The sequence below is a fragment of the Piliocolobus tephrosceles genome, chromosome 3 (assembly GCF_002776525.5).
Source record: "Piliocolobus tephrosceles isolate RC106 chromosome 3, ASM277652v3, whole genome shotgun sequence".
NCBI lineage: Eukaryota > Metazoa > Chordata > Mammalia > Primates > Cercopithecidae > Piliocolobus > Piliocolobus tephrosceles.
The window spans coordinates 100218141-100230599 of NC_045436.1; the positions used below are offsets into that span (position 1 = coordinate 100218141).

The following is a 12459-nucleotide window of genomic DNA, read 5'->3' on the forward strand; positions in this document are numbered from 1 at the left end:
GTGTTAAGAATTTTTTTCAAAGGAAGAAAAGGAATTTGGACACTGGATCAGCAGTACTATTTTAGTATATAAGATAGCTGTTACATTCCAGACTATTTCCTGGGCTTAGAATATCTAGAATATTTTAACATGCCCACAATGAAAGTTTCAGAGTTAATTTTTTATTCTGTCATACAACAAATTAACAATGTGTGGGGTGATAATACAGTTTTAGGCCCAAGCTAGCTAAGGCTATGAGTCAGCTCCAAAGAACTAGTGCCTCAGCTGATTCTGAAAAATCAAAGTTAAATGAATGCATAATTTCTAAATCAATTATTCAAATGATTATTTTTTGTATCAAGAAAATCTCACAAGATTGGGGCAACATCAAAATGATAAACATAACTTTTAAAAAAAGGAATACCTGAAACATTTGCCACAACTTTTATTACCCATAAATTATATTTGTGAACATCAAGTTATTTTTACGTAAGATGCTACTATATCAGGTTTCACTTATTCTTAGTTATCAGGTTTCATTCATTCTTAGTGATGTTCCTTTTCACATTGTTCTCTGAATAACCAGGAATGAGAAGACAGGCAAGGAAAATGTTGTCTCTTATAGCCCTGAGACCAAGTTGGCTCAACTTCAGAGGTACTTTGCAGATTGAAAACACTTGGATGTATAAAGTATAAAAGCGTGAGGTCTGGAGGTAATGGCAATTACAGTTCTTTCATTCATCAAAAACAACTTTAAAGCATTCATTTGGATTTTACCATAGTACTATAGTTCTATAGTAAAATAAAATGCTAACATCAAGTCTGGTAGTGATTTATATAGATTTATTATAGATTTATAATAAAATAAAAATGTTATTGGAATTCTATATTTACACATGCTCCATTTATATACACGCAAACAAATGTCAATATCAATGGTAAAATTTTAGGGTTTTAAAGAGGCACATTTCCTCCTACCTACCTACTTCCATATATTCATTACTCTAAGATGAGTTTTCATAAGCAACATTTAGATTTGTGAAGGAAAAAAAATGAATATTTCTAGTACCTATCCTCTTTCCTTTCAGGCTTTTGTTTGAGAAAAGAAGCAGCACATAAAATCTAAAACAGAAACTAAGGCTATAAGACCTATAATACATGTTCACACTCATGCATGAGTTGACTGCAATAGGTCAGAAGATATTTGAGCAAAGGAATGCACTTACATGTATATGCACTGCATATAAGTGATACTCTTCAGACAGACAGAAACACACACACAGACACACACACTCATGTTTCTTGAAAGCAACATGTTAACTATACTATGTAACCCCAAGAATGTATCATCAAGAATACTTTTATGGTGCAACTGTTGATTATAATTAACCAATAAATACCTCTATATAGCCAACAACACACCATGAAAAGGAAAACAAAAGCCAGTTGTTGTGAAACAAAGACAAATTAAAGATACACAAACATCTTGAGTGTTAATATACGAAGAAGACAGTTATTATAAAAGGGTAAGTGAACCCACCTACATTATTGAACGTCTCTTAAATTTACTTAGCCAATTTCTAAGTCTCAATTACTTAGACTTTATAGGCACCCAAGAGTCTGGTCTTTTCGCAAGAAAATACCCCAGCCAAAATCTTTCACAGCAGGAAACAAAAGACATTTCAAAGTAGGTACCTGTACTTCAGCTTGTCAGTAAGACTTTTCCTCTATGATTATCTACGCTTTCAATTGATCAATCATGCCTACTCTCTTTTTTTGGTTATTACTAAGTAATTTAAAAGTTTTAGCAAGCAAATGCTAATATATCTGAAACTATCCATGAATACTTGTCTTTTGGATAAAAATTACAGCAAAATTACAGCATACAAATAGTCTTCTAAGGCCTTATTTTGGTTTCAGTCCTCTGAAGAGACAGTGGTATACCAGTCTCTGGCATAGGTCCTTCTACACCATTTTCTAAAGATTTCCTTGTCTATAAACCTTCAGCAGGATAAAGCCCAGCACCTTTTCCCTGTCCGTTTACTCCACAGCATAGCAACACCACAGTTTTCAGGGTAATTTCCCCAGCAGCCATGTGAACTGTGACTTGCTGAGATTACACAAAATTGGTATTTGGACTCCTTTCAAGTTTTACATTCATCACATAATTGGGATATAAAGCATCCCATATAGAGAAAGCAGCATTCAAAGGAATATATAGGATGTGTTTAAATAATACACACTACCAAATTTTACAGCTTTTTTTATATTCAAATGATACTACACACACTATCATGTTAAAATGAAAACACTTTAGATCTAAAAATATATTGCTGAAACAAATGATATAGTGAGAAACAAGACCAAAATTTATAAAATTTATTTTATAAAATACAGTCTATAATTTCAGATACAAAATACTACATATAACTATATTTAAATGTCTTCTAAATTATAATTTTAGGATATATATTTTTAAAAGTTATCTCTTCTGTTTCAAATTTAGTATTTTACAACATTCAAATGTCTACATTGAATCTTTATGTTTCTTTTTAATACTGGAATTGGGGGTGAATACAATTCTAAAATGAGATTCCTGAAGTCAAAGAACTGTGTCTCAGAGAACCTTTCTCCTTAACTCATTAGAACCAAATAACTTCCTTAAAACTACACTTCCTTTCCTTCGACTGGGCTTCAGTTAGAGAGGTTCATGAGTTGGGCTTCATTTTAATGTTTTTCTGGTTTTTGGATATTCCTCTAGGTTATTTTGACATCACTATTACATTGTATCATATCATCTCTCCAAACAAGCTGTTCATTGTATGTTGCTGTCAAGTATTTTGCTGAAATATAACCTTCTAAAGGAAGAAATTATGCTTCTTGCTTCAATTTCCCTTAAGCACCAGTGACAATTTCAATCATAACAATTGCCAGGTTTGTACTTTGTATTCTGGATTCCTAATTATATGGGATGATTGAAGGTAATTCAAAAGTGTTTCAGAATTACCTACTGCCAAGATTCTGGAAAATGTCTTTTGCAAAATGGAATGTTAATGCTCTGAGGACTGTATCTGCACTAACACGTTCTGTGCACTTTTATGGAAGGAGAGTGGAAAGGGCTGTGTTCATCATAACTAATGTGGAAATGCTACTATTGTTCTGCCACTCTGTCAGCAAATATGGATAATCTATTTGGTTTCTATTTTTAATTATATATATTGCTATACGGTTAATGTCTAAAGCTAAATGGTCTAAATTCAAGAGGGGTTGCCTGATGAATATTTAAATGTGATGGTCATTCTTGTGTAGAATTTATAAAAGTATTCCAGACTATGAATGTTTGCATCTGAATGATGAGAGTAAATAACGTTTCCTAAGAATTCTCTAAAATGAGCAATATTTTAATAGATGTTTTAGTTATCAAACGTCTCTTTATTTTAAACTCATTTGTTGCACAGAGCTATTAGTTAAGCTCAACTCTTGGTTTGTCTTATAAAATAGCAAGTATTTATTTTCCTATCAAACTTGAGTCTTCGATAACTTTTTCTTACCCTAATCTGCAAAGAAATAGTTGGATATCTTGATTTATTTCTATTTAAATTGGTAAAACCAGCTGCAACAACTGGTATTTGCAAGTGAGTGCGCACACACAGACACATACAGACACACAGACACACAAAGAATAACAATAAAATGAAAAGGCCTATTAGGGAAGTATATTAATGAACTTCATTAAAGAGGGATGGCCAAGAAAGAGGGCCATAACTCCTTTTTCCATTTTTATAAGACGGAGCACAAGTTGCATTTTGCAAGGCTATGGAGTTGTATTTTTTTTTTCCATTTATACCATTTCTTGGTAAAAGTAAGACTTTTTTTGGTTGTATACACATCTACAGACTCTAAATGTAGGCAAATAAGAACTATGAGACCAGTAAGTCACTTTTGGCTACTTCTGTTATGCTGATCAGGTGAGAAAAATCTGGGATTCATATTAGGAGCCCTTCTGAATAGTTTAATTCCTTTACAGCCCCCATTAGCTGTCAGCTACACCATGGATATTGTCCATGTGCACTTTGAGGTAGTCATTCCTTGTAAACTTCTTATGGCAAAACTGGCATTCTGCCAGTGGACGATTGGGATTATGAGTCATCTTGTGTCGAATCAGCATTTTCTTCAGGCTAAAAGCCAAGTCACAAACCTAGAAAAGACCCAAAGACCAACCACATTATACTGAAAAACCTGAAGATACAACAATTTATCATTTATACAATACACATTATGCAAATTCCTACTATCAAGTATGCAGTAACAGGCATAAAAACAAAAAGCACTCTTGGAATAAACAAAATTTAACACCCACACTATTGGGCAAAGAAAATTAATAAGAGTTACTGCATTTAGTCAGTGTCCTTTGTACCCCAATCACCCTGCCCTTTTCCTAGCTGCCGGATTTAAACATCTCCAGAGAAACAACTCCCTGGCAACAATCCCTTTCTTATCCTAATGGAATGTATTTGCCATTTCATATTAAACTATTTAAGCAAAATGCTTTATGGTCTAGATGGCATCTCTCTCTATAACATAAATGGCATAAGACATTTCTCACCAGTGATCCCTTCAGTTTAGTACCACTTGTGAAATAAAAAGCTAATGCTGCTTTAAGTATCATAAGCAGAAATTTATTACTCACTGTTTCTTTTCTTTATTTCTTATTATATACACTTTGTTTAACTAAGGAAGGTAACAAGTTTATCTCACATGAGCTCTGCCACATTCCCACCTGGCTCAACATGCATTAAACAGCCCCATAACTAAAAATATTAACACAGAAAATGCAAGGTACAACTATCCAAGTTATAAAAAAAGATGGAATTTAAAGTTCGATATTATTCACAAAAATTCCACTGACATGAAACTCTTCAAAACCATATCCATTGTGAAATAAGACATGTTAAATAATGTGAAAACACCATGAAAAATATAATGAGAGAGGAAATGGCTTGTAAAAATACTGTAAAGAAAGCTGGAGTTTTAAATGAGGTTAGGCTTGGGAAAATCTTACAGTAAAACAAAACGAAAGAAAACAAAAAACCCTTGTCCTTTTTCTTTATGGAGGAAAGAAGATTTACACTCACAGCAATAAGAAACCCAGAAAGGCTCAGGGCCCTAATTGGGTAAGGAGGGGGTAATCCAATAATAATGAATTTTGACACAGAAGTAGCAGCATAGTGTGGTATAAAGAAAATAAGCTTTAGAGTCTGATCACTTTCTAAGGAAGCCTGCTCTGACCTCCTAATTTAAAACTGAAGCCTGTTATCCTTTCTGGATTCCCTTTACTCTGTTCAAATTTACTTTTTACATAGTGCCCATCACTTTCTGTCCCACTGTAATTTACCTACTCTCTTGTTTAGTGTCTCTCTCTGCTCACTAGAGTCTCAGCTCCATGAGAGCAGGGATCTTCATATATTTTATTCCCTTACGTACCCTAAAGGGTACAACAATTTTTGTAGAGTAAGCACTCAATAAGTATTTGTTGAAGAACCACCTCAAGTTTGAATTCGGACTCTACTATTTACTAAGGAAATTAAATGGACCAAGTATGCCTTTTAACTTTAGCTCCCTCACCTGTAAAATGACAATGTACTTACCTCACTGGATTATTAAGATTAAATAAAATACTCTGTGTAAATAAGGGCTATACTGGAGACACTCAATAAATGTCAGTGCACATTTTTTTTCTCTTTCATCTTCCTCAGCAGATTGGAAAGAAGAGACAAATGTTAACGCGAGGGAGGCAAGGTCGGCACAAGTGGAATACAAAGAAAACACCTCTGTTCCAAAGAGTGGCAGTTCCCTGGAATATACAAGTGACTTTGCAAACAAACAATTTCTCAAGACAAATACAATGCAGCCAGTTCATCTCAGGAAATGACACTTTTCTTTTGGAATAGCTTGTAAGCATAAGGTTTGTAACTCAATACCTTTGAGGCAACTGTAAAACAAAGCCAAGTCCATGTCGCAAAATCAGAGGAAAAGGGTAAAGACCCAGGAAACATGCAACAGCATAACATATGATGGCAGACTGTAAAGTATATAAATTATAATAATCAATATAAAAGTATTAAGTACCCTTATTAAAAGATAAGGTTCAATTAGGGTAAAAAGCAAACTGCAAACACATACATACTGTACTTAAGAAATATGGTTACAAAATAATAACACATACACAAACACTATTTTAAAAGAGGGATTAAAATGTGCATAAAACTATATAAAATGAGGCTGACAGAGTGTAATGGATACTAAGTAGTACTCCCTCAAAAGAATCTTGGCGAGACAGAGAGACAGCAAGCCTTTGAAGAACCAGGAGTATCACTTGTATGAATGTCTCCTAGTCAAAGATTTATATACAGGATGCTCATATAGACTCATATATAAAAGTGAAAATTACAAACGACTTACTTGGCCAATTAAAGTTAATAAGCATAATCATTTTGATATAATCAGACTCAGAAATATTTTTCAGCTGTTAAAAATATTAATCTTTTTATTTATTTATTTTTTTTGAGTCAAGATGTCGCTCTGTTGCCCAGGCTGGAGTGCAGTGGCACAATTTTGGCTCACTGCAGCCTCGACCTCCCTGGACTCACATCTTAGCCTCTGGAGTAGTTGGGACTACAGGCAGATGCCACCATGCCCAACTAATTTTTTTTTTTTTTTTTTTGGTATTTTTTAGCTATGAGATTTTACCATGTTGCTCAGGCTGATCTCAAACTCCTGGGCTCAAGCGATCCTCTTGCCTCAGTCTCCTAAAGTGCTGGGAAAACAGACGTGAGCTATCACGTCCAGCCAAGATAGTAATTTCAAAAATACTTAAAGGCAAGAAGAAACATAAAGAAAGGAAAGCAGAATAATAAGATCAATGCAACTTAGTCTATAATATTGAAATAAAAATTATAACTGTATCCATATTAATAAGTATATGAAGGAAATGTCAATAGATTAATATTAGCTGACATCAGTTGGAAAACTGGGGATCTTTTTTTGGTCTTCTTATTAAAAAGTACATTTTTATAATCAGGAGGTATTATTTTGAAATGAAAAAATGCAGTTAGTTGGGTGATGGTTCCATGTTCACTTAGCAGCAAGTCCACTCACATCAGACTTCTGTCTTGGACTTCTTAACTCTCCCCACAGCTCTCTGAAATGTTATGGATGATCTCTACATTGCTAAATCCTGGCACTTTTGAGCCCTCATTTAACATGAATTCTTAGCATCATTTGACATACATGACCACTTTCCCCTGTCATTCCTTTAGTTTCTATAATGACCTACTCTCCTTGTTTTCCTTCTAACTATCTGGCCTTTTATTTCCTTTTGTTTTCTGAAATAGGCCCTTCCTCCATCCTAAGTAAGTAAGTCAGGATTTCAGTGCCCAATCCTTGGCTTTCTTCTCCATTCACTAGGTATTTTCTCCTCTCGTGATCTCAATCGTATTCATACCTTTTGTTACCACATATATGGAGATCACTAGCAAGTAATATTTTAGTGCAGTCCCTCTTCTGATCTCAACAGTGGAGTACTTAACTGACCACTTGGATAGTTCACTGGTACTCCAAACTTCCTATGTCTAAAACTGAATTCAGAATTCTTGTCTCTCAAACCTTCAGAATTCTTGTCTCTCAAACCTAAGTCTCAAAAAATGGTCCGACCCTCCATCTGGTTTGACTGTAAATGTGGCAGTTAACCTTCACCCAATGTCTCACTCTCCTCATCTGATCCAATCAATTACAAAGTTCCACCAGCTCTTCTTTGCACATCTTTCTCAAAGACATGAAGGCATCTAATCGTCTCCATGTCCACTGCCACCACCTTAGTCAGAGACACTGTTTACTCAGACCAGTGCTTCTCTCTCACTAAGAAAATGTTTCAGCATGCAAGTGTAGTATCTGTATTTTTAAATAAAACATACACATGCACTACTGTTTTTATATATTATATTAAAGACAGACAAAATTTTGATGATAAAGACAAAATAAATATTTTAATGGTAATTTAATATTTATGGCTTTATATTTTCACTAGGCAAGATTTTAAGATGGGATACATATTTAGGGCCGGAGTCATCCTTAACAAATGTAAAGGCAAGATGTCTCCTTAATAATTTCCATTTTTGGCTTACTTCTCATCACATATGATGATGTCATTATATTTTATCTCAAATTGTTACTGACTAGTAGTATTAACTCTGCTTTCTTTTCGTTATCTTCTGTTTGTATCATTAGTATTATTTTCAATCCATATTTCTGTACAGGCTTCTTTTAGCCACTTGTTCATTTTGTAAGCATTACTTTATTTAAAAACAGATAATATAATCCATATCTCTGTTAACCTAAGAGACACAAATTGCAATCCTAAGAGTGCACTGAAAGCAAACAAGTGCCTCGGGACTGTCAGCCAACCAGCACCAACGTGGAATTGACATTCTTCCCTTTGATCACACGTGTTACTGTACCTCAGAAGAGACCAGCCAGCAGTGCCCAAGCCAGGGCGCCAAAGTTAAATCTTCTGTTTAATGATAATAAAGTTTAATTGTGTTCCTGTTTTTAAAATAGCCACATACAAAAAGTACTTAGGAATACATCTAACCAAGGAGGTGTTCTACTTTACAAAGTAGAACTACAGAACACTGCTGAAAGAAATCACAGATGATACAAACAAATGGGAAAATATTCCATGCTCAGAGATTGGAAGAATCAATATCATCAAAATGGCCACACTGCTCAAAGCAATCTACAGATTCAATGCTGTTACTATCAAATATCAAACAACCAATATCATTTTCCACAGAACTAGAAAAAAATATTCTAAAATTTATACAGAACCAAAAAAAAAAAGAAAAAAAAGCCCAAATAGTCAAAGCAATCCTAAGCAAAAAGAACAAAGCTGGAGGTATCACATTACCCAATTTCAAACTATAAGGCTACAGTAACCAAAACAGTAGGATACTAGTACAGAATCAGACACATATACCAATGCAACAGAATAGAGAAGCCAAAAATAAAGTCACACACCTAGAGCCATCTGATCTTTGACAAGGTTGACAAAAATAAGAAACAGGGAAAGGGCTCCCTATTCAATAAACACCTATTGAATAAGCACTGGGATATTGGCAAGCCATATGCAGACAAATGACACTGGATCCCTACCTTTTAACATATACAAAAATGAACTTTAAGATGAATTAAAGATTTAAATGTAAGAGCTCAAACTATAAAAATCCTAGAAGAAAACCTAGGAAACACCATTCTGGACAGAAGTCTTGGGAAATAATTTATGACTAAATTCTCAGAAGCAATTGCAACAAAACAAAAGATTCACAAGTGAAACTTAATCAAACTAAAGAGCTTCTGCATAGCAAAACAGTCAATAAAATAGACAACTGACAGAATGAGAGAAAAATATTCACAAACTGTGTATCCAACAGTTCTAATATCCCGAATCTGTAAGGAAATTAAACAGTTGAATAAGCAAGAAACAACCCCATTAAAAAATGCAATGGTAGTATCTGTATTTTTAAATAAAACATACATATGCACTACTGTATTTACATATTATTGCAAGAGACATTCACAAACACTTCTCAAAATAAGGCATATGAGTGGACACAAACATGAAAAAATGCTCATCATCATTGATCATCAGATAAATGCATATCAAAACCACAATGAGATATCATCTCACACTAGTCAGAATGGCTAGTGTTAAGAAGTCAGCCGGGAACAGTGGTTCACGCCTGTAATCACAGCACTTTGCGGGGCCAAGGAGGGCAGATCACCTAAGGTCAGGAGTTCAAGACCAGCCTGACTAATATGGAGAAACCCTGTCTCTACTAAAAATACAAAAATTACTGGGTGTGGTAGTGGGTGCCTGTAGTCCCAGCTCTTGAGGAGGCTGAGACAGAAGAATTGCTTGAACACGGGAGGCGGACGTTGCAGTGAGCTGAAATCATGCCACTGCATTCCAGCCTGGGCGACAGAGTGAGACTCTGTTTCAACAAAAACAAACAAACAAACAGAAAAAAAACAAAAAAAGAAGTAGAAAAAACAACAGATGCTGGTGAGGCTGCAGAGAAAAGGGAATGCTTATACACTTTTGGAGGGAATGTGAATTAGTTCAGCCACTGTGAAAAACAGTCTGGAGATTTCTAAAAGAATTTAAAGCAGAACTACCCTTCAACCTAGTAATCCCATTCATTACTGGGTATAACATGCAAAAGAAAACAAATCATGCTACCAAGAAGACATACGCACTCGCATGTTCATTGCAGAACTATTCACAATAGCAGAGACATGGAATCCACCTAGGTGCCGTGAACAGTGGACTGAATAAAGAAAATGTGGTGCATATATACCATGGAATACTACGCAGCTATAAAAAAAGAATGAAATCATGTCCTTTGTAGCAACATGGACGCAGCTGGGGGCCACTATCCTAAGTGAATTAATGCAGGAACAGAAAACCAAACACTGCATATTCTCTCTTATAAGTGGGAGCTAAACATTGACATAAAGGTGGTAACTAACAACAGAGACTGGGGACTAGTAGAGCAAGGAAGGAGGGGAGGAGGCAAGGGTAGAAAAAACTACTGGGTACTATGCTCAGTACCTGGCTGATGGGATCATTCACACTTCAAACTTCAGCAGCATGCAATATAACCCATGTACAACAAACCTGCAGATGTACTCTCTGAATCTCAAAGAGAAGTTGAAAAAAAAAAAGGGAATCAAAGTGGTAATTTTTTCTTCCCATATTCCAATGGATGTCATGTCTGCCTGCTTCAATGTCCATCTCCTCACTCTGAAAACTAAAGCCTAGATTATTGCAACAGTCAGCTTCAGTCATCCTCAGATAGAGGTGGTACAACTTCCCCTCTCTGCAGGAAATGTTTGGAATTGTGGGGGGTCTCTCACTGTCTCCACAAATGGGGAATATTACTTGCATTTTGCATAGGGGCAAGCATGCAAGTAATGCCCTCTAATGTGCAGGACACGCTCATACAGGCCAAAAGTAACCCACTGCTAAATACTATTTGAATCTCCCTGCATTCCTCCTCCCCCCCCCAGTCCATGCTCCACATAACAATTGAAATGACTTTTTGAAAACACAAATGTCACAATATTACCTAAAATTATTCCATGGTTTTTCGCTGCTTGTAGGGTAATCACTGAGCTCTCGCTAAACCAAATAGGCCTCCTGCAGGTTCCTGAAGATATCATTGGGCTTCCTGCCTCAGAACTTTCTCACTTCTCTTTACTCAGCTTACTCTTACTCATCCTTAGGAAGCCCACATGACTCACCTGCTGGCTGATGGTCTCTGTTAAATGCTCTCATAGCAGCCTTTACTTTTCCTTCACGACACTTTCCTCAAGTGTCATTCATGATTCATGTTATTTTTTTATGTCTGTCTCCTTGCTAAACTAAGGAACATGAGGGCAAGAGTAGCCACTACATAAATATTTCTTGAATTAAAGAAACAAATAACGGTTGATAGATTCACTGATCGATTGATTGATTGAATCTCTATGGGCAATATAAGTATCCCCAAAGACTGCAGAATCATCTTGGAGAAACTGAAGACATTATCTATGGAGAGTACTTTCAAGTGAAAGAAATGCTAAATTGTTTTTATAAGTATATATTAAAATTCATAGTCATAAAGAAGATCGATTTCACATTTATCCCCCGTGTTCTATTTCTCTTGCCCCTTCTCCAAACCCAATGTCAACATAAAAAACTGATACCAAATTCTTCAATGGCTTCCTATTAGATCCACAATACCTTTCTTAACATGGCTGCAAAGCCTCCAATTCTCCTTTTTACTTCACCCTGCACCCCTATCTTTCTCTCACTGTGCTCCAGTTTCACCAGCCTTCTCCTTCCCCCATGCCCATTCCCAGCCTCAATTCATGCTGTTCCTCTCCTGAGATGCTCTTTTCCCTATGGCTGACTCTTCTCATCTTTTAGGTTACTTAGAGTCGCTTTCACAGAGAATTTTTCCCTAACTATTCATTTATAGCCTCATGGCTTTTTTCTCCCTTCTCTTTCCCAGTCTTTATCATGAATTGTAATTACATGCTAATTCATGTATTTGGTTTTTCGTTGTTTTTCTCTGGAGACATGGTGTCTCTCTGTCACCCAGGCTGGAGTGCAGTGGTCTGATCATAGCTCACTGCAGCCTTGACTTCCTAGGCTCAAGCAATCCTCCCACCTCAGACTTCTGAGTAGCTGAGACTACAATTGTGTGCCACCATGCCCAGCTAATTTTTTATTTATGTTTTTTGTAAACATGAAGTCTTGCTATGTTGCGCAGATGGGTCTTGAACTGCTGGGCTTAAGCGATCCTCCTGCCTAAGCCTCCCAAAGTGCTGGGATTACAGGCATGAGTCACCATGCCTGGTGTCATGTATTTGTTTAAT

General features: G+C 35.8%; 1 protein-coding gene across 2 annotated transcripts in view; it reads right to left on the reverse strand.

Annotated features, from left to right (window-relative positions):
- Positions 1-802: 802 nt before the first annotated feature.
- PRDM5 (PR/SET domain 5) overlaps positions 803-12459 on the reverse strand; it is a 232686-nt gene continuing 221029 nt past the window's right edge. For both annotated transcript variants that reach the window (XM_023220054.3, XM_023220053.3), the window contains one exon: positions 803-4177. In XM_023220054.3, the coding sequence (XP_023075822.1) occupies positions 4013-4177 (165 nt within the window). In that variant the 3' untranslated portion in view covers positions 803-4012. The remainder of the gene's footprint in view (positions 4178-12459) is intronic.